The 23,396-nt window shown below is 36.8% G+C and overlaps 1 protein-coding gene across 2 annotated transcripts in view; it reads left to right on the top strand.

The window, feature by feature from the left end:
* BLTP3B (bridge-like lipid transfer protein family member 3B) overlaps positions 1 to 23,396 on the top strand; it is a 70,351-nt gene that overhangs the window by 7,176 nt on the left and 39,779 nt on the right. Inside the window, exons 2-6 of one of the 2 annotated variants that reach the window (XM_069490006.1) lie at positions 5,103 to 5,250; positions 10,092 to 10,180; positions 18,209 to 18,371; positions 19,955 to 19,993; positions 21,631 to 21,722. In XM_069490006.1, coding sequence (XP_069346107.1) covers positions 18,309 to 18,371; positions 19,955 to 19,993; positions 21,631 to 21,722 — 194 coding nt within the window. In that variant the 5' untranslated portion in view covers positions 5,103 to 5,250; positions 10,092 to 10,180; positions 18,209 to 18,308. The remainder of the gene's footprint in view (positions 1 to 5,102; positions 5,251 to 10,091; positions 10,181 to 18,208; positions 18,372 to 19,954; positions 19,994 to 21,630; positions 21,723 to 23,396) is intronic. The other variant, XM_069490005.1, reaches the window with a different exon arrangement.

Here is a 23,396-nt window from a genome sequence, read left to right as displayed (position 1 = left end):
GTGCAGGAGGAAGAGGTTTAAGGGAGAAGATTAGGAGTTTGGTTTTCAATACATTAATTTGGATAAATGTTAGCTATTTAAATGGAGATATTCTCCCTTTTATTTGTGATTTAATTTAGATGACACATGTTTTAGCCTGGAAACAATGGAAATATTTTTGTGTGGTTATCATTTGGTTTGTACAAGAAATAACTATTACTGCAAAGCAAACTGTAAGTTGAAATTTCAGGGGTGGATTTTTTGGTTCTGGGGTTTTTTTTGTTGTTGTTGTTTTTGCTATTAAATGTCCTACAGTTGTTCCCACTAATCCATGGGCAATACATTCCAAGACTTCCAGTGGGTGCCTGAAACTGTGGCTGGTATTGAACACTATATATATACACACACACACACACACATACATATGCATACTATGTTTTTTCCTATACATACGTACCTATGATAAAGTTTTAGAAATTAGTCACAATAAGAGATTAACAATAGCTAATAATAAAATAGAACAATTATACTTGTATATTATAATAAAAGTTATGTGAATGTGTTCTCTTTTTCTCAAAATATCTTATTGTACTGTATGTGGGTAGCTGAAACTGGGAAGTGAAATTACAGATTAAATGAGGACTGCTATGTGTAGAAGTATCCAAAATAGAGCAGATGTCTTTCTTTCACATTAATTTCCAACTAAAACCAGATATTGACTCCTATAAAAGTTACTTTTGGGGCTGGCAGAGCTCAGGCAGTGATAGGCTGCCAGTTCCCAACAGCCTACAGACCAGTACCAGGCAGAGGCCAGGAGTTGGGGACTGCAGGTCTCGTAGATGTTGTGGTATTACCATCCTAGAATCCTGGAATCAGAAGGGATCTGTTCCTGTCTCAGAGAAGGAAATTATTAAAACGTTGAGTTGTGACTTGCCAATGTCTGACAGATAATGCTGAATGGTAGTCACTGATTCAGTATCCTTTTCATTTGATTTGCTATGCTGCTTATTCAGGTTGTCATACTTCCCTAACAGTTTGCTTTTCTTTTATCCAATTTTTGTCACTTTCCTTACTATTCTTTAATGGTGATTTGCCATCCTGCTTCAGTATTCCTTGGGATATTCTTTTATTACTTGGGAATCCTTTGACTCTTCAGTCCTTTGAAGTTGGAGGAACAATGTCTTTTGACTCAGCAGTTCTTTGAAGTTAGGAGATGTCTTAGTACATTTTGTGTTGCTATAAAAGAGTACCTGAGGCCGGGCGCAGTGGCTCACACCTGTAATCCTAGCACTCTGGGAGGCCTAGGTGGGCGGATTGTTTGAGCTCAGGAGTTCCGAGACCAGCCTGAGCAAGAGCGAGACCCTGTCTCTACTAAAAATAGAAAGAAATTATATGGACAGCTAAAAATATATAGAAAAATTAGCTGGGCATGGTGGTGCATGCCTGTAGTCCCAGCTACTTGGGAGGCTGAGGCAGGAGGATTGCTTGAGCCCAGGAGTTTGAGGTTGCTGTGAGCTAAGTGACGCCATGGCACTCTAGCCCAGGCAACAGAGTGAGACTCTGTCTTTAAAAAAAAAAAAAAAAAAAAAATATATATATATATATATATATACACACACACACACACACACACACACATATATATATACTGAGACTGGATAATTTATAAAGAAATGAGGTTATTTAGCTCATGCATGGTTCTGCAGGCTGAGAAGTTCAAGGGCATGGCCCAGGCTTCTAGAGCGGGCTTTTATGCTGGGTCACAACATGGTGGAGAAGATCAAAGAGGAAGCGGATGCTGGGAAGAGGGGAAAACCCGAAGGTGTTCTGGCTTTATAAAAACCCACTCTTGTGGGAACTAATCCATTCTGGAGAGAACTCACCACGGTGAGAACAGCACTAAGCCATTCATGAGGCATCCACCCCCAAAGACCCAAACACCTCCTACAAGTCCTACCTCCCAACACGGGCTACATGGGGGATCAAATTTCAACATGAGGTTTGATAGGGACAGACAAATCATATCCAAACCATAGCAGGGTAACATAATTTCTCCATTCATTTCTTTTTACTTGAATGTTTTACTTTTTGTAGTATTATACTTTGTCTTAGTATTGCAGTTTCCAGTCTAAAGACTTTTTAAATAAGTTGGTCTCTTATCAATTATGTGTTTTAAATTCTGCATATTACATGTTGAGGATGAGTAATATTTTATTAAATATTGATATTTAATAGTGAGTAGTGGTGACTGGAGCTCAATTTGAATGTAAATTATAAGTGAAAGACGTTTTGCTATTTCTATGAGTGAAAAGGGAACAGTTACCATCAAGACCTAGTTATTGGTTGGTCTGAGTGCACTGGTGTTTACAACTAATTGATCGCAACCAGTTACAGATTCCTTTGTTCCTTCTCCACTCCCACTGCTCCACTTGACCAGCCTTAAAAAAAAAAAAAAAAAAAAGACCTAGTTATTAAAACAAAATTGAGAGCCGAGCCCAATATGATTAAGGATATAGTAATATATTGTTTTTTGGGGCATTAAATTTACTAATAGTTCGCTCATTCATTGACATTTTTTGAGATTTCTCTCAGCCAAGATGAATGTTTTATGTAAGTTTTTTTTTTTGTTTGTTTGTTCTTTGACACAGTGTCTCACTGTATCGCCCGGCCTTAAGTGCAGTGGTGCGATTAGCCTGCTGCAGCCCTTTAACTCCTGGGCTCAAGTGACCCTCCTAACTCAGCCTCCCCAGTAGCTAGGACTACAGGCATGCGCCACCACACCCAGCTAATTTTTAAAATTTTTCATTGAGATGGGTCTCCCTGTGTTTCCCAGGCTGGTCCCAAACTTCTGGCCTCAAGTAATCCTCTCACCTCCACCTCCCAAAGTGCTGGGATTACAGGTGTGAGCCACCCTGCCCAACCTATGTAAATTTTTAATTTCTATATTAGTCTATTCTTTACGTTTAATTTGAACTTTATGGGTATGTACTCTTCTTCTAACCAAAAATACTATTGAGAAAGGCATCTCTGGCTTCTTTTTGCCACTGCTAGCATAGCATCACGTGTTTTGCTCTACTATTGTCTATTTGGAAATCTTTTGTATGTAATTTTATTGTTAGGAATAAACTTAGTGATACCAGAAAATTCATTGATTTAAAAATTTAGTAAAACAATATTTTTAGATATTGAGTTTTTGTCCCAAATTTTTACTTCTGTTGTGATGCAACTTTTTATGTAACTGAGGTGTACTATAAGAAGGGGCATCCATAAAATGTAAGATTTATCTTTAAGGAATACAGGTATTACAAGTATGATACAAGGAATACAAGTATGATTATCTGATTATCCCCATTGATAGGATCCATTCATTTATTTACCTTTGTACCAATACTTAAAAGAAGATTCTATAAGGTATACAAATAAAATTAAGATACAAGAATATCTTTTGGAAAACCGTCTGGTAGATGGGTGGTGAGTCTTAGAGAGGGTCACAAGCAAAGTACTGTGCAACTTCAATGGAAGGGGAGATAGCGAGACAGAGGTGGTCTAAATGTCAGAGAAGCCTGTAAAGAACGAATGAAATAAAGCGCATAAATGACAGCTTGAGGGTAATAAAATAGTTACTAATTTTTTTTGACTAAGTCATGCATATAAAGGAAATATTTAAGGCAAATATCCAGAAAAGTGAAGGGCAAGTTTTTAGGTCCTCCAAGTTTGGCTACAATTTTGTTATCCAATACCACACTTTTCTCCCTGTTTTTCTCACCCATCTTTTATAGCCTTACTTCCCACAGCCAGATTGTCTGCATCCCTCCATGGTAGGCCGTCTTCTCTCAGGCTTTATTTTATTAGTACGTTTTTCATGGGCAGCTTTAGCTGGGCTAATCTTCATTGGTCTGTTTCTCATGGGCAACTTTAACTGGGCTAATCTTCATTGGTCTTCTCCATTTTTGAACTTCTTTAGTTCATAAATTTATCCTGTTTGTTTTAGTAAAACAAAGGCTTCATTGATATTAGTTCTGTAGATTGTCATCTCTTTAAGGGCAGAATCGCCCTGATATGCTTTAGTTATGAGCACAGTGACTGTGCTTGTCTTGTTCACTGTTGTACCTGTAGCATCTGCCACAGTATTGTGGTACACAGTAGTTGTTAAAAAACATTTTTAACTGTTGGGAGATAAATGTATATTACCTTGGCCTCCACAGAATACATAGGACATAAATTTGTTGCCCTGAATACATTTTTGGTTGGTTTAACTAGTTGACTTATATCCACAAAATTTAGATTAAAAGCTTTTTTTTCTGGCAAATACTATAGTTCTTCAATTTATTTTTGAATATATAGAGATAATCTATTGCTGGATCTGTCTTTCTCTGGTTTGTGGATTTTTTTTTTTTTTTTGAGACAGAGCGTCATTCCGTTGCCCCCAGCTATAGAGCAGTGGCATCGTCCTAGCTTACTGCAACCTGAAACTCCTGGGCTCAAATGATCCTCCTGCCTCAGCCTCCCAATTAGTTGGGGGTACAGGTGTGGCATCACACCTGGTTAATTTTTTCTATTTTTAGTAGAGACGGGGTCTCACTCTTGCTTAGGCTGGTCTCAAACTCCTGACCTCAAGCTATCCTCCCACCTCTGCCTTCAAGAGGATTATTGTTTTATAGGTAACTTTATGCCTCAGTACTCTCTGTAAAATGAGGATTACAGTTTTAATTTTGGGGCTTTTGGCACTGAAACTAATTTGATAATTGTATTCATAGATTGCTTGTTTTATAGAGTGCTCATCTTAATTGATTTCATTTAATGTTCAATTATACAGTTCAGCCTTTGTATAATTTGTACAGCATAGCTATCTCATTTTTGTTTATTAACATTTTAACATAAAAATTTAAAAAATGAATGTAATCGATTAGTAGTAATATCAGTGTTAGAGAAAACAAAGAAAATCCTAAATGATTCATCTTAGAATTTAAGCAGTGTTTGCCTTTAGTTAATCCAGTGTGAAATACAACTGTATTTTTTTTTAAAGTGCACCACAGCTAAATATCTTTATCATATCATTCCTTTCCTCTTCCTTCCCTTAAACTTGCTCCCCTCTGTGTCCCCTGTGTACCCATTCCCTACAGCGTTCCCTGCTGGCTGTGGTGGAGATTGATGTGCTGTGAATTGCATAATCACCCAAATGAGTACCTGAGGAGTCTAAGAAACCCTGGCAACTGACTGCTTGCTTTCACCAGGAATTAGGGACCTTTTGTCTGAATTTCCTGCCCTCAGGTAATACTTCTATTCCCCATCCTTTTTTTTTTCCTTTCTGTAGATGCAAGCACTTTTTATGCCCCTCATAAAGATACTTCAAGAATATTTTCTTATTGTTTTAGTCAGATACCGATTTCATTTTCTTTACTGTATAGCTGCAGGTTCTTATAATTCCTCTCTTGGAATGTCTTTTCCAACAGATAAGATTTGGCAACATACTTAAAAGTTATAACCAGCTTTCTGATATTGCAAGAGTTTTTAAACTTACAGCCAGCTATTTGGAAATAGTAGTTAGCATTTGATCTGCTTATTAATAGGTAAGGTTTCATAGTCTCATGGAATTAGTGAGGTATTAAGAGTCTTTTGATAAAGAGGGTTTTGATTAATTCTCTCATCATTGAAGGACTTAAAAGTTTATTTTGAGTACTTAATGTTATTATAATCTTTATCAAAGAGATTGAAATAAGTCTCACAAACAGCAGTACAAATGCGATTCATTTTTGAAGAATTTAAGGAGTTTAACCCATTCTGTTCTCCCCTTTCCTGTCCCTTTTAAAAATTCGTCATCAGGGAAAGCAATTATCTTATAAAACCAGACTCATGGAAATGGTGCTGAATTTCTTTTAACTTAGGACTCAATGAAAAACCTGGAAACTCACATCACTGAACACTTCTAGTCCTTACGAAATTTATCCACATTAATTTTTTTTTCCAGTCTGTCACTCAGACTAGACTGCAGTAGTATCATCATAGCTCACTGCAACCTCAAACTCATGGGCTCAAGCGATCCCCCTGCCTAAGCCTCCCAAGTAGTTGAGACTATAGGAGTATACCACCACACCTGGCTAATTTTTCTACTTTTTGTAGAGACAGATTCTCACTGTGTTGCTCAAGCTGATCTCAAACTCCTGGGCTCAAGTAATCTTCCCCCCTCAGCCTCCCAAAGTGCTAGGATTACAGACATGAGCTATCACCACCTATTTTAAAAGTCTCATAAGAAATTGTTCATTAAAAAATAACCATGAGTAGAATTGTGTAATTCATTACATACTTACCCTAGGAGTAAAGGGACAGTTGATAAACTTGTTGGCCATATGCTAGCTAGCAACTGTATAGGTATGATGACCTAAATACTGTTTTATATTGTTGTCTGCCTTGATTCCATGCTGCCATTTGGGAATCTGGATCTCAACCAGAATTGGCAAGGGAAAGATGATACCAAGCTTTAAACTCAGGTAGAAACCTTTGAAATTCACTCTAGTATATTGATAGTTAAGGTCTTGTGTTGTTTATAATGGCTTTCAAGGATGGTTCTGATTTTGTATATACCTCTAGCAAATCTTCTGAGACACTTGCTTATGAAGTACGGTCACGACTGTAGGCCTTTGCTTTTTCTAGATTACATCTCTACAGCTATCCATGTGTTTATTCAAGTCACCTACCAAGTTTAATTCCTTTTTCTTCTTCACCTTCCCATTTTTATCAGTCATGATTACATTATATTTCAATAACTATTGAATTTATACTCTTTATCATGAACCTAGAATATAGCAGACTGCTTGGAACAAAGTAGATATCAGTAAGATTTAAATATCTCTGCTGTCACTACCCAGATTTAGTTCATTATTTTTTGCATCAGTTGTTACAACTAAGTATTTTCATATCCTTTGGGTTTCATATTTCTGTATTCCATCTTTGGCACTGTTGCCAGAGAGATATTTCCAGAATGCTAATCATATAATTTGTTTTCTTGCTAAAAATCTTTTATTGGCTCCTGTTCAAGCTTTTTTTTAAAAAAAAAAAAATTGTTCATAACAGTAGAATTTTTTTGCCTAAAGAAATCTTAAAACAGAACTTGACTACATGAAATATACAAATGTTGAACTCTTCTAGTTGAATCAGTAATGGGGGATGTTTCTCTGGCATATCTTTTCTTTTTATTTCTTCCCCCACCTGGGTTAAACCATGTGAAGTCTCCTAGGGGCAGTGTGGAAACAACACTGATGTATAGCCTGAAACCCATGTTGCTTGGCATGGAAAATAGAGTCCTTTATGATTTGTCACCATGATCTGGTGACAGTCGGCTTCCCAAGGCATATCATTTCTTTCCAAACTACCTGATGCCTTATACTACATCTGTGCCTACTGTATGTGACCCTATAACCTTGAACATGTTGCTGCCTCTGTCTGAAATGTCCTTCTCTCTGCCTTATTCACTTGGCAAAAACTTACTCTTAAAAACATAGCTCAAGTGCTGCCTACTCTGTCTGTGAAGCCTTTCCAAAGCAGTCTTCTTTATTAACAGAATTGATCACCCTTTCTGTTGTGCCTCCATTGTATCCTGTTATCATGTTTATTGTATCTGGCACAGAACTTTGTACATAGTAAGATCATGATGTACTACAGTGATTTATGTGCTTGCCTCTAATAATAAAAGGTAAGGTCACTATGTCTTATTTGTTTAAGTCTCCCAAGAGCCTAATGAGTGACTGGCAGATAGTAGGTACTCAGCTTTTGCTATGAAGGTTGTATATCTAATGGTGTCGGAACTTCTGATATTTCAATAAAATCTAGATATCTAGAACTAAACGTAAGGTCGACCCATTTTAAATGCTAGCAACAAATTCAGGTTTTCAAAAACACTGTGCAGGCCAAACAAAACATGTCTGTAAGCAGAACATAGCTCACAGGCTGCCAGTTTGCAGCCTCTTTCATTTTTTAAATGTTTATGTGGAAAAACTGGTTATACAAGATTGATTTTCTTTACACACATATTACAGAAATAACCAAGCCAAACAAACTCTATGTAAATTGAGAATGGTCAAAAAAAAAAAAAAAAGACAATTTAAGCTATTATGAATATATCTTTTTTTTTTTTTTTCTTTTTTTGAGACAGAGTCTCACTCTGTTGCCCAGGCTAGAGTGAGTGCCATGGTGTCAGCCTAGCTCACAGCAACCTCAAACTCCTGGGCTCAAGCGATCCTCCTGTCTCAGCCTCCCGAGTAGCTGGGACTACAGGCATGCACCACCATGCCCGGCTAATTTTTTCTATATATATATTTTAGCTGTCCATATAATTTCTTTCTATTTTTAGTAGAGATGGGGTCTCGCTCTTGCTCAGGCTGGTCTCGAACTCCTGAGCTCAAACGATCCACCCACCTCGGCCTCCCAGAGTGCTAGGATTACAGGCGTGAGCCACCGCGCCCGGCCTTATGAATATATCTTGATTCTTCTTCCATTGTAGGGTTTATTAAAAAAAAATAATAATGTTGGGCCAGGCATGTTGGCTCAAGCCTATAATCCCAGCACTTTGGGAACTGAGGCAGGGAGGATCACTTGAGGCCAGGAGTTCTAAACCAGCCTGGGCAACATTGTGAGACTCCGTCTCTACAAAAAAATTTAAAAATTAGCCAGACGTGGTAGCATGCACCTGTAGTCTTACCTTTTAAGAGGGCTGAGGCAGGAGGATTGCTCAAGCCCAGGAGTTTGTATTTTCAGTGAGCTGTGATAGCACCACTGCACTCAAGGCTGGGTGACAGAGCAAGACCCTGTCTCTAAAAAAAAATAACAATCATAAAAATGAAAATTAAAAAATAATGTTTATGCCTTGAATATATAATAAGCCTCACAAACTGACATTGAAAACTCCTTGAGTTTAAAAATTGCCATATACTCCTACAATGCCTAATAAATGCTTAGTAAATATGGTTAAACTGAAATTCATCAGTATGATAATGGAATGATAATTGATCCTAAAATACCTGGGTGAAAACTGTATAAGTTTGATTGCAGTGTTAGCTCTGCTTTGGTGTAACGTTGAGCAATTTACTTAATCTCTCTGGGCTTTACATTTTCTGCTATAAATTGAGGAGTTTGGATTAAATTGTGTGATATTCTTTGTAGTATGAGGGCTGCCTATGGCTCTATTCATTTTTTTTTTTTTTTAACTTAGCTTAAAATTGCTCCTAATTTTTTTTTTTTTTTTTTTTGAGACAGAGTCTCGCTTTGTTGCCCGGGCTAGAGTGAGTGCCGTGGCGTCAGTCTAGCTCACAGCAACCTCAAACTCCTGGGCTTAAGCAATCCTACTGCCTCAGCCTCCCGAGTAGCTGGGACTACAGGCATGCACCACCATGCCCGGCTAATTTTTTTTTTTTGTATATATATATTTTAGTTGTCCATATAATTTCTTTCTATTTTTAGTAGAGACGGGGTCTCACTCTTGCTCAGGCTGGTCTCGAACTCCTGACCTCGAGCGATCCACCCGCCTCGGCCTCCCAGAGTGCTAGGATTACAGGCGTGAGCCACCGCGCCCGGCCAAAATTGCTCCTAATATATTCATTAGATGGCAAATGCAATGGGATGGTTTTCATAAAGCCATAATTCAAATATCTTATATATTCTTATTCCCTTAAATTTTATTAAGTTAACAAGTCCATTCTTTATTTTATTATTATTATTATTATTTTTTTTTTTGAGACAGAGTCTTGCTTTGTTGCCCGGGCTAGAGTGAGTGCCGTGGCGTCAGCCTAGCTCACAGCAACCTCAAACTCCTGGGCTTAAGCGATCCTACCGGCTCAGCCTCCCGAGTAGCTGGGACTACAGGCATGCACCACCATGCCCGGCTAATTTTTTCTATATATATTTTAGTTGGCCAGATAATTTCTTTCTATTTTTTTTTTTTAGTAGAGATGGGGGTCTCACTCTTGCTCAGGCTGGTCTTGAACTCCTGACCTCAAGAGATCCACCCGCCTCGGCCTCCCAGAGTGCTAGGATTAGAGGCGTGAGCCACCACACCCGACCTTCTTTATTTTATTATTTTATTTTATTTTATTTATTTTATTTTATTTTAATTTTTTGAGATACTGTCTTGCTGTGTTACCCAGCTGGTCTTGAACTCCTGGCACAAGTGATCCTCCCACCTCAGCCTCCCGAGTATCTGGGATTATAGGTGTATGCAAACATGCTTGGCTAAGTCCATTTTTTTAAATTAAGATATGTATATATGCACATATGTATGTATGTATATATCTGATTTAAACAGCTGTATTGGAATATAACTGGACTTATATACAATAAACCGCAAATATTTAAGGTGTACAATTGATGAAATTTCAACATGTATGTACTCATATTATTTCTTGCATGGCAAAATTGTAACCAGTTCTGAATAGCAATCAATTTTCAAATATAAGAAAAATACAGATTAGGTAAATTAATTTCACTAAAGAAATAACCTGCATACTGAATTTTATAAAATAGAAAAAAATGGAAAGAATTTAAAAATATGCTATTATATCTGGGTCTTTGGGCTTTCTCAATTGGTAAAAAAAAAAAAAAAAACCAAAAACACTATTACTTAAAGACAATTTCAAAAAATTGAAAAAAAATTTTTGACTTTTGAAATTGACTGCAAATTTAGTGTAAGCATATCAATTTAATTTCATTAATATGTTTGAATAAAAAAAGTAAATGAATAGCACATGGAACACTGCCATATTTTGATTATGTAAATTAAAAATTTTGATGTAGAGTTATTAAGCAATTTTGTCAGATGCTGATGTTTAACAGAGTAATGCTAATTTTCTTTACCTTGTTTTGACTACTTAATGCTACCTTTATGGAATTTTTTAAAGATTCTTGCTTAAACTTTAATGAAGCTAGTTAGTCCCCAGAAGAGAGTAATACAATATGAGTTGTTGGAAGGTAAATAACGTGACTAGTTATTTAAGAAAAGGAAGCCATTTCTCATACATGGGCACTAAAGATAATGGAAAACCAACTTTTGAGGATGGGGTGGGAAGGCAAGTTCATGTGTGAAACAGATTTTTTTTTTTTTTTTTTTTTGAGACAGAGTCTCACTCTGTTGCCCAGGCTAGAGTGCAGTGGTACAGTCATAGCTTGCTGCATCCTTGAACTCCTGGGCTCAAGTGACCCCCCCCCGCCCCCCCTCAGCCTCCCAAATAGCTGTGACTACAGGGACATGCCAGCACGCCCGACAAATTTTATTTTATTTTATTTTTTTAGAGATGGGAGTCTCAACTATGTTGCCTAGGCTGGTGTTGAACTCCTGGGCTCAAGCAATTCTCTCACCTCAGCTTCCCCAGTTGTTGGGATTACAGGCATGACCCGCCACATATGGCTCTGAAATAAAATTTAAAAAAGCTTTTAGAATATTGCCATCTAGGCAGTAAATATTTATTTAACTTAATCCTCTATGGCTGTATTTACAGATCATATTGAAGTTCCCATTGATACATTTAAAAAATTAAAATGTTCCAAGTGCCTTCTGAGTAATAAAAGAGAATTATGAACAGTTTTGTGTTCATTAACTTTTATTCTAGTTCTTTAAAAATTTATAGTCCCTATGCCTTTCAGTTAAAAGATAGTCACTTAACCAGAATTCTCCTTCTCATATCTAAATACTACATGTTCATCTTTAAGGAGTTAGTTATAAAAACTTATTTTGGGGTATAAATTCTGAACTGGGTTTTAAAGGATAGAAGAGATGTAGTAAGGTGAACAGCTTCAATAGAAACCATAGGGACTTGAAAAAATCAGTGTAGCCCAATTGACGAGGGAGGTGGTTAGAGTTCAATGTATGTAAATATGCCTGCAAACCCACATGCAGGAAATTCCCCTAGTTCTAAGTGTGCCATGGGCCAGTTGGTAATAAACTTTGTGACCTAAGTACATCAGAAATTAAACAATTAGGTTTATAAATTGATAATCTGTGTCCTAGTACTGTTTAAGATATTATAGGACAAATGATAGAAAGTAGTAAACTAATTTTTAATTTATTTCTTGGAGCTGTTTATTCACAAGGTACAAGGGAAAACATTTTTCTATCCCAGAGTACAAAAATTACTTCAGATACTGGAAAGTGTCTTTACCCTTTTTCTTATTTCTTCCTCTCTCTAGAATAGAGAGTACTCTACAGCTCTGCTTAAAGAATTGGCACTTGCTGAATTGAGTTTACTAACCACAGCCAGCAGAGCTAATCTATAAGGACTGTATGCTCAGCCTTTTGGCTCTTGGATTTGGGATTGGGGGAGGTGGAGGTGGGCTCATGCAGACAGTATTCATTCTTTGCTTTAGCACTTAATTCAGCAGTCCCCAACCTTTTTGGCACTAGGGACTGGTTTCATGGAAGACAATTTCTCCGACTCGACCAGGGGGCGGGACTCAGATAGGGATGCCAGCGATGGGGAGCTGCGGAGCTGCGGAGCTGGGGAGCAGCTGTAAATTCACCTCCTGCTGTATGGCGACCCCCCTCTCCCAAGTTTCATGGAAGATGATTTTCCACGGATGCGGGGTGGGAAGATGTGGGGGGAGGGGAAGTGGTAGTGGAGCTCTGCAGCCCAGTCCCTAATAGTGCCTGGAGGTTGAGAACTGCAGACTTAATGAGTTCTTAACATGCACTTGATATTGTATTATGTGCTAGAGAGGATACAAAGATAATTAAGGCATAGTCCTGACCCCGTAAAACTCCTACTTTTAAATGCTGTAGTATAGCGTGTTCATATTACCTCCTTGGGAGATCATTTTGTGTAATAGTTAAGGCCATGGGCTAAGGAATCAGACTACTGATGTTCATGTCTTGGCTCCGGCGCTTTGCATGTCTGTGAGCAAATTATTTGACACCTAAGTTACCTCAGGTTCTTCATTTTTAAAATGGAGGCAATAATTATACTTACTTTATGGAGTTATCAGGATAGATTGATACAAGGACTATAAAGCTCTTCATTGTAGGGCTTGACAGCTTTGAGAGTCTGATAAATGGTAGCTATGGTTTATAGTGCAAAAGAGTTTGGAAATGCACATAAGGGAATGACAAACTCCACCTAGGGAGTCAGGTAACATTTTCTGGAGGAGTTCTGTTTGAGCTGGGCCTTAGAAGGAAGAATTTGCTTGGTCGAGAAAGGTCTGAGCATTCCAGAACTTTGGGGAGACAGAGATTTGTGGTGTTCAATTTGGCAGGGCTATTCCAAAGGATGAGACTTGACATACGTGTGTAAAACAAGTGGATTTCCTTCCTCATACAATCTCTTACCAGCTTCCTATCGCTCTTGGGAAAAAGTGCTAAATTCTTAATGTGGAATACAGCACTCCTGTCATAATTATAAACTAAAAATAAAATCCTAAGCGCACCCCCACCCCTGACTGAACAAACCCACTCTTGGCTAAGGGGACCTGAGAAAAACAGTAAAGGTATGATGGAAAGGGAGGTCTGACACACCTCCTCATAACCACTCTTTTTTTGGAGTTTAAACACACCGGCATTAATGTTAAAGAAGAGATTATGAGACTGACAAAACAGACTCTTTGTGGCAGTAAGATATTATATTACAAACAGGACCTAAGGCTATGCAAGGCAAAGGTTAAGTCAGGCCTTACAAACCCTAAAATCTCATTAAATGTTTTTTTTTTTATTAACTTCATACAATGTGGCTTGCTTTCCAGCCTGACTGGTATAGCATCACATGACAGATAGCAGATCCCCTTATCTTAACTCAAGCATTCCTTTCTGCTAACTCCAAGTCTTTAGACAAAGCTTTATTTCTTTAACCAATTACAAATCAAAGAATCTCTGAAACCACCTATAAGCCTCTGCTTTGAGATGTCCCACCTTTTCCAGCCAAACCAATGTATACTATCTATTGATTTCTGATTTTACCTGCATTTCCTTTCTCCCTAAAATGTATAAAACCAGACTTTAATCCGGCCACCTATGGTGCACTTTCTCAGGACTTCTTAAGATGATGCTTCTTGGGCCATGGCCACTCACATGGGCTCAGAATAAACCTGTTTAAATTATTTTATAGAATTTGTGGGAGTTTTTCCTGTTAACATAATGATTGTTGATTTCAGTTTTCATGAACTTGGTCCTTTTTACTATTCTGGCCTCTCAATTCCTGGACTTCCCTCCTTCACTTATCTTGTCAGCCATTTGTTTTCCTAGCCAGACTCTAGATCTTGCTAATACCAGTAATTGTACCCCCTTTATAATTTCAGTTTTAAGCTTCACACTCTGACTAGCACATCCTAGCTTTCTAGCTCACTGACCTACCACTCTATTCCTTATCTGCCTCTTGTTTTCTGTATCTGGTACAGATTGCATAGTCTATCATTATAACCATTCCTCTGTATAATTCTTCAACTCCCTTGATTATTCTCTTTATTCATTGTACTCGACTCATAAATTACTGATGGAGTTCAACTCTTTGTCTCTTCTGCACCTATAACTTCACGGGTACAGAATAGACCGGGTTGATTTACTGAAGGAAAACACATAATTGATTTTACCTCATATTCATTATAATTACCTTGAAATGAGTCTGTAGTGCTCCCCTGTAATCCTAATTGTTCTAGCCCATTATTCTTCTACTTCCCTATATGACAATTTTGCATATTCTTCTCTCTTCTCAAACACTCTCTTTTCTTAATCTCCTTTGTTAGTTTCTTTTACATTTCTTTGATCTCTTAGTAGTCCCTGACCACAGTCCTTGGGCCCTTTCATTTTTCTGTCTACTCTTAATCCTTTGGTGATCTCATCTATCTGATGACTGTAAATGCCATCTCTGACATTGGTGATGACCATGTTTATATCTGCATCCAGGGCCTTACTACTACCTAGTTGGCATCTCCTCTTGAGTATCCAATAGACATCTCTTAAACTATTCAAAGCCTAAATTCTGACCCTTAATTTAAAACTTATTTCTTTGCCTTCACTCTAATAAATGACAATTCTATCCTTCCAGTTACTGAGACAAAAAACCTTGGTGTCATCCTTAACTTCAGTCTGTATAATCAAATCCTCTCGGCTTTATCTTCATAATGCAGGCCATTCCCTTCCCACCTCCTCCTACTCTTGCATTTTGGTCCAAGGCAACATCATCTCTCATCTGGATTATTGCGATAGCCTCCTCTTTGTGCTTTCTGCTTCTGTCCATGTCCTCATTTCATATAATCTCGATAGAGTGATCCTTTAAACATGAGAGTCCCCTGTTCTACTCAAAATCATCACTAGTCACTTTCATTCTTACCCAGGGTGAAAGCCAAAATCTTTAGAGTGACCTAAAAGGTCCCACATGATCTGGCTTCTGTTATGGCTCTAACCTCATCTCCTGTTATTCTTGCCTGTGCTCATTTTCTCCAGCGATATTGGCCTTCTTGCTATTCCTCAGACATGCCAAGCCATGCTAACATCTCAGGTTTTTGCCCTTGCTCTTCCTCTGCCTAGAGCAAGCTTTCTTCACATATTTTCATAGCTAATACCTCCTTTACTTCCTTCAGATCTTTACCTAAATGTCATTTTTTTCAGTGAGACTTTTCCTGTCCACCCTTATCAGAAATTGTAACCTCCTCCACTTAGATTTCCTGTCTTGTTATTTTGCTTTTTTCCCTGTAGTTATCAGAATGACTTACTATATATTTATTTTTTAAAAAATTCTTTTCCCCCTCCATTAAGCTCCATGAAGGTAGAGATTTTTATCTATTTTGTTCATTTCCAAATCCCCACTCCCTGTTAAATGGTAGGTATCAACTAATTTATGGAACAAATGAATAAATAAAATACTCAAAGCCTTGTGTAATCTGCCTCCCTCTCCCTTGTCCTTCCAGGTTTATCCTCTACTCTCCTGGCCTTCTTGGTACTTACTACATACTGGTCTTTTTTCCAGTTCTATTTTTATACTATGCTTCTTCCTGCCTCAGAACCTTTATATGTTTTATTCCCTCTGCATGGAATACTCTTTCTTTCTCTACCCCTCTCTCTTCCTACCCTAGTTCACTTGTACTCATCCTTCAGATATCAGCTCAAAAGTCCCAGTTTCAAAGAAGCTCTGGATTAGGACCCCTCCTGTATTCTCTTTTAGTCATGCCATTTGATCTTCTGTCTCACGAGCTAAACTGAAAACTCTACAAGGGCATGAGCATTGAGTGTACTGCTTGCCAGTGTGTGTTTCTGAATAACGAACCCTTAGTACATACTTATTGAATGCTCCCTTCCAGCTCTAATATTTTACATCAAGGAAGTGGCAAGGTTTTTTTTTAAGGTTATCTATGGTTAGGAATGGAAGCCTACTGGAAAACTTCACGGTATTGAATCAAGCATGATTAGTAAGAATAATACAGCATCACTGGTCAAATATGGGTTAAAAAGGAACTTTGTGTTTCATAATTGACTTTCTGTGAGGATATATGAATCCATATAGAATCTGGCACAAGAAATTCTGGTTTGAAGTCACTGGAGAAATGTGTGTATTGATTGGTATTCTTGTTGACATGTAAGGCATGTAAATATCTAGTACATTTAGTTGCTTTGATATTTAATTTCCAAAAAAAGTAGAAGACTGACTTACTCTTTTGTTAGGCAATAGTTAATTTTGTCAGTTTTACTTTTGAAAAAGTACTTGGGTAAAGTTAGCACTTGTTCATTTTTTAGGATTGTTTTGAGGATAAAATAAAGTAATATATATGAAAGTACTTTAAAGTACATGTTCAATTTATTATTATTATTGTGATGTTAGGCAAGTATGTTCAAGATTCTTGTTATGTTTATTCATTCAAAAATGGTGATAAAATTAGTACTGACCCGAATGGGTTATCTTGGGAATTAGATAAGATATAATGCATGCATTGAAAGAGCTTGATATACTGTAAACCCTGGAAAATATTCACTATTATATTAACTATTATATTATTTCCAATTATATGATATTATTTTATTATATTATTTCCAATCTTGTTAAGTTTAAGGGCTTTGATTTTTAAGTCATTATAGAGAATCTGAGTTCTTTCGTTAGAATTCAGGGTCTAGTCTCCTTTGTGACTTGTCATATTCTAATTAGATATTTTATGTTTGTTATTTTAGCTCCTTTAAAAAGGATAAATGGTATTTGTACAGCTAATTAGGGTTATAAATAATTGATGTTTTAAAGAAGCTCACAAAGAAAACACCAAAATCTGCTGCTAAATAGAATTGAATACTCTCCTTCCTAAGAGACCTTTTAAAACAAGATGTATGTATCATTGTTTATTCCTGGAATGATTTGGGTCAGTTTCTTCTTTCTGTTTTTTTGGGTTTTTTGTTTTTTTGAGAAAGGGTCTTGCTCTGTCACCCAGGCAGGAGTGCAGTGGTGTGATAATAGCTCACTGCAACCTCAAACTCCTGGGCTCAAGTGATAATCTTGCCTCAGCCTCCTAAGTAGCTGGGACTACAGGTGGGTACCACCATGCCTGGCTGAGTTTTCTATTTTTAATAGAGATGGGGTCTCATTCTTGTTCAGGCTGGCCTTCAACTCCTGACCTCAAGCATTCCTCCCACCTTGGCCTCCCAGAATGCTAGGATTACATGTGTGAGCCACAGCTCCTGGCCAATTTGGGTCAGTTTCTAGTTCTGGGAATCATTGCATGATTCTGACAAAAGTATTGATATACTTTGGTCATCATTCTTTGGATGATGAATGACATCTGCTGTTGCTGTTGCTGCTGCCGCTGCGACCACGGCTGTTGCTTCTGAAGGGTGCTCTCATTCCTTTGTCTTCTTTGCAAGTTGGCTAGCGGCATAGATCTGTTCCCTTCTCTGCTGTAATATGTAGTGAAGAGAACAAAATGTAATAGAGGATGCCTCAAAGTCATCCATACTGCTTTGCTTAGTGCCTGGAAAATAGTGGATGCTCACTAAATGCTCATTGTGTTTGAAAGGCAGTAAGAACCAAGGATAGATTGATTGATCATATATGGGAAAATGATATTCAAATGTGTGCCAAAAAAACTGGAGCCATTGTAAAAAGAGAACTCTAGGCAACAGAGATCAAAACACATTGAACACATTGAATAGGCTCTAAAATAGAGCCTCTTAGCAGTTTTGTGCTTCTTAGTGCTATTACACTTTTAATGCTCTCTATACTTGTAAGAATGGACTCTGGGTTACAGTAACTGACAAAAATAAATGTCAATGTATATTCTCTTTCAGATTTACCAAAAATTTGTCTCCCGATAAGATCAACCTGAGTACCCTTAAAGGAGAAGGTGAACTGAAGAATTTGGAGTTGGATGAAGAGGTGCTCCAGAATATGTTGGATTTGCCGACGTGGCTTGCTATCAACAAAGTGTTCTGTAATAAAGCATCCATTAGGGTGAGATTTTTATCTGTGGTTTGATATCTGTGGAATGCCTTTTATGTTTTCATTCTACATGTCTATCTTTTAAAAAAATGTTTTACATATAATTCTATAAAGAAGCATTTTTATTAACATAGTTTGGAAAGCAAAATGGCTTTGCACAAATGATTGCATGACTGTATGCATTATATAATTGAAGTCATTTATTAATTAATACCATATTGGTCTTAATTTTTGTTCAAAATTTAATTGTATTAATATTTTAAATGAAATTATTAATAGTTTGTTAATAAAATAATTGCTTCCATTTGGTACATATTTAAAGATAGATTTTTTTCCATAGGATTTATTGTCAGATGGGACAATTTAAGTTTGTAGCAAGTAAATACTTGATTTCAAATGAAGACATAAGAACCAATAAATTCCTTCTCTCTATATAGTTTTATTTTCAATTTTATCCCTTTTTTAATTTGTTCTCATTTTGAGATTTTTAAAGTTTTCTATTTACTATTGTTATTCCTGCTTACTATACCTTATTCTACTTATCTTTGTCTCTAATCATATGACAGTTTGTACCATTTCTTGCTCTTGGAGACCAGGCTTAGTTTGAGAGCCTGCTCAGTAGAAATACTGCATGCTAATTTGTTTCATAAATTAAAATTTGAGCTACTAAGAAAAGATTGTGGAAAAGGTTCCCATGTCCTTTAATCATCACTTTAAATTTTTGTTCTGTCCTCCATAAAGCCAAATATTTACAGGACTTGATATTTTCAGAGCAGGATATATTTGAACATTATTTATTTAATATTGCCTACATTTTATATTAATGCTTTCACTTTTGTATTTTGTCTTGCATATTTATAAAACAATTAGGGAAGAAATCTAGTATTAAACACAGATTGTTAAATGAACAGAATACTGACTATGCTTTACTGGCGACTCTAAGTTTAAATTATGAAATGAAAATGTGTTTTAAGGACTGGGAAAAAAGATACTTCAAAGTACTTGGAAGTTCCCATTTAAAAAGATGACTAAGAGGCCGGGCGCGGTGGCTCACGCCTGTAATCCTAGCACTCTGGGAGGCCGAGGTGGGCGGATCGTTTGAGCTCAGGAGTTCGAGACCAGCCTGAGCAAGAGTGAGACCCCACCTCTACTAAAAATAGAAAGAAATTATGTGGACAGCTAAAAATATATATATATAGAAAAAAATTAGCCGGGCATGGTGGCGCATGCCTGTAGTCCCAGCTACTCGGGAGGCTGAGACAGGAGGATCGCTTGAGCTCAGGAGTTTGAGGTTGCTGTGAGCTAGGCTGATGCCACGGCACTCACTCTAGCCTGGGCAACAGAGTGAGACTCTGTCTCAAAAAAAAAAAAAAAAAAAAAAGATGACTAAGAAAATACAGCTAGTAATATTTTCTTATATAAAATGGCTATATCTGATTTCAAAAGTATAAATGAGTTGCTCCGGTTATTATGCAATTTAAGAAAAAAGTCATTTGATGTAATTTGATATGTCTGTCACTGTATTAAAAGAGCAAGCGTGTTGATATTGCTTTTTTTTTAATGATTCATTTCAAAGAGATTTTTTTTATTTGTAGATCCCATGGACAAAACTGAAAACACATCCTATCTGTTTGGTGAGTTCTGAAACCACCTCAGAAGTAAACATATTAATATATTCACATTATCTAGCTACTCTGTTAATATTAATCTTTTGTTTCATGGAAACATAATTTCCTGGGTTTTTCATTAATTAGACTTCATTTGCTTTTGATGGAACTTAGTTTTCTCAGCTGTTAAATGAGAAATTTAAACATCAAAATAGGATCTTTGAAGTTTTTCAGATCTAGAATGTTATATTCTAAGTTGGTATGGTATTACATCATTTAACTCTTTATTAACATACTATGAGATTCTTTTTCTTTTTCTTTTTTTTTTTTTTTTTTTTTGAGGCAGTCTTACTCTGTTGCCCGGACTAGAGTGCCATGGCATCAACCTGGCTCACAGCAACCTCAAACTCCTGGGCTTAAGCGATCTTACTGTCACAGCCTCCCGAGTAGCTGGGACTATAGGCATGTGCCATCATGCCCAGCTAATTTTTTCTACATATTTTTAGTTGTCCAGCTAATTTATTTCTATTTTTTTTTTTTTTTTTTAGTAGAGATGGGATCTCGCTCTTGCTCAGGCTGTTCTCGAACTCCTGAGCTCAAACGATCCACCTGCCTCGGCCTCCCAGAGTGCTAGGATTACAGGCGTGAGCCAGCATGCCCAGCCGGGATTCTTTTTTTAATAACATTTGATCCTGAGTTCTGTGAATTTCTGTTTTTACTGATCTAGTAAATTAAGTAATATGTTCTTTAATATAATTTGCATTTTAAGGAAGGTTGAAGAAAATTCATCACTTGGTCATTTATTGATTCACTCCATAAATATTTATTGAGTCCTGTCCTATGCCCTGAGAGAACTTTTCTTTTAATAGAGGAGACTAACAATGAACAGGTGAACCAATGAGATAGTTTCAGGCAATAAATGCTGTGTATGAAATAGGAAATAATGACTGGAGTTATGTTAGTGATGACTGTGAAGGACAGTAGATCTTTCTTCAAGGAAAACAGTATTACCCTAAAAAAGAACTTTTTCCATTATGAGAGTATTTATTTTTTCACATTTCCTGCTTATTTCTTATTTTCCATAGTTTTATGTCTTATGTCTCAGATCTTAGATGGGGATAAGATTTTTAAGGGTGATTAGCCAAGTGCAGTGGCTCATGCCTGTAGTCCCAGCTACTTCAGAGGCTGAGCCAGGAGGATCGCTTGAGCCCAGGAGTTTGAGGTTGTAGTGAGCTATGATAATGCCACTGCACTCTAGCCAGGGCAACAGAGTGAGATCTGTCTCAAAAAAAAAAAAAAAAATTAAGGGTGGTTCAAGCCTTTTTACTAATATATAATCTTATCAAATAATAATGTACATCTGGAATTAGAGATTGCCTTTTCATAAAATCTGATAATCTCACCAGTTAACAGCTACTTCTTAATGTTTTATGCCCATACTGCTATAATATACACAGCTTTCCCACCAAATAATAAATGAGTGCTTTGTTTTCTTTTTTAGCATTTGTCTTTTTAGATGTTTAGAATAACACTTAAAAGAACTCTTCTTACTTGCTGTTTACTTTGCTCCTAAAGAAATGAAAAAGAAAATAGTATTATAATACATGCAAAATATACATAAAAATATAATATCTAATTGTTTGCATTTTTAACATTTTTATTAGTCCCTGGATAAAGTAATAATGGAAATGAGTACATGTGAAGAACCACGAGCCCCTAATGGCCCATCACCTATTGCAACCGCTTCAGGACAAAGGTAAGCTGTTTCCATTAATTTGTATGACTGTCAGTGGGAGTTCTTTTCTATAATCAACTCTGTTATCTGTAGTAATGAGATGTAAAGAAAATAAAATCCCTTAACAGCTTCTATTTCAGTCCCCTCTCCCATTAAACATTTTATAGTTTTCATTACATATATTGCAAAAATAGCAGATAAGATTTTTAGCTTGTATGTTCACTTTGCTATCCTTGCTATTAAATAGTAATGATAAACCACGGACAGAGCAGCAGCTGAAAATGGAAGCAGAAGAACAGGCATTCTCTCTGTGACGATTAGTCAAACTCAGAAGAGACAGTAAGTCGTCCTTTGGTATGTGTGGGGGGTTGGTTTCCAGAACCCCCCATGGATACCAAAATTCATGGAAGCTCAAGTCCCTTTAATAAAATGATATAGTATTTGCATATAACCTATGCACATCCTCCCATATACTTTAAATCAGCTCTGTATTGCTTATAATACCTAATACAAAGCCTACACATCACTTTATTCACATCATTCAACGTAGCACTTGAGGCACCGCAAAATCAAGTTTTGCTTTTTGAAACTTTGTGGGTTTTTTCCCCCCTGAATATTTTCAGTCAGAGTTTGGTTAAATCATTGATGCAGAACCCATAGATACAGAAGGCCAGCTGTATTTGTAAATGGGAATTTTACCTTTCTAATATATAGTGGACAATATAATCTAAAAAATGTAGACTTTGTTCATTGATTCAGACTTCGCCATTCAAGTGGTAGATCCTTGAATATGGATTGTAACATTTTGTAGTTTATATAGAATTAGAGATGGAGTTGGATATTCCAAAGGGTATTCCCACACAATTATTCTAGGAATATTTCTATCTTGAGTGACCACTATTTATCTTTAGGATCAAAGCAGCTCGTCTCTAAGATGCTGATGAGTTCTTCGTCTTTAGTTCTCAATTTTCTAAACTCAGAGTAGTTGACCGTTTTGTTTTATAACAAAATTACCTCAGGGAAGCCAAGGAGTATGTAAATTATTACATATACACCGTTTCACATAAGGACCACAGCAGCCTTTTGAGGCAGGTATTATTTACATTTTACAAATGAGGAAACTGAGGCTCAGAGACTTTCAGGAGTTTATTAATAATAATATACAGTCAGGTACTGCATAACAATGCTTCAGTGAATGATGGACTGCACATTATGATAGTGGTCCCATAAGTTTATAATACCATTTTTATTTTACCTTTTCTGTGTTTAGATATGTATAGATACACACTTAACATTGTGTTACAGTGGTCCGCAGTGTTCAGTATGGTACCATGCTTTATAGATTTGTAGTCTAAGAGCAACAGATTATACCATATAGTGTAGGTATGTAGTAGGCTATTCCATCTAGGTTTATGTAAGTACACTCTATGATATTCCCACAATGACAAAATCACTTAATGACACATTTTCAGAACATATCTCTGTAGTTAAGCAATGCATGACTGTATTGCTATTAATGATAATATGTATATAGGGCCAGCACAGTGGCTTACTCCTATAATCCCAACACTTTGGGAAGCCAAGGCAGGAGGAATGCTTGAGGCCAGGAGTTCAAGACCAGCCTGAGCAACATAGTGAGTTGCTGTTTCTACAAAAAATAAAAAAATTAGCCAAGTGTAGTGCCGCACACCTGCA

This window comes from Eulemur rufifrons, chromosome 16 (assembly GCF_041146395.1).
Source record: "Eulemur rufifrons isolate Redbay chromosome 16, OSU_ERuf_1, whole genome shotgun sequence".
In the NCBI taxonomy this organism is placed as follows: Eukaryota; Metazoa; Chordata; class Mammalia; order Primates; family Lemuridae; genus Eulemur; species Eulemur rufifrons.
Note: the sequence above shows the minus strand (reverse complement) of the source record. Positions and strands in the feature narration are given on the sequence as shown.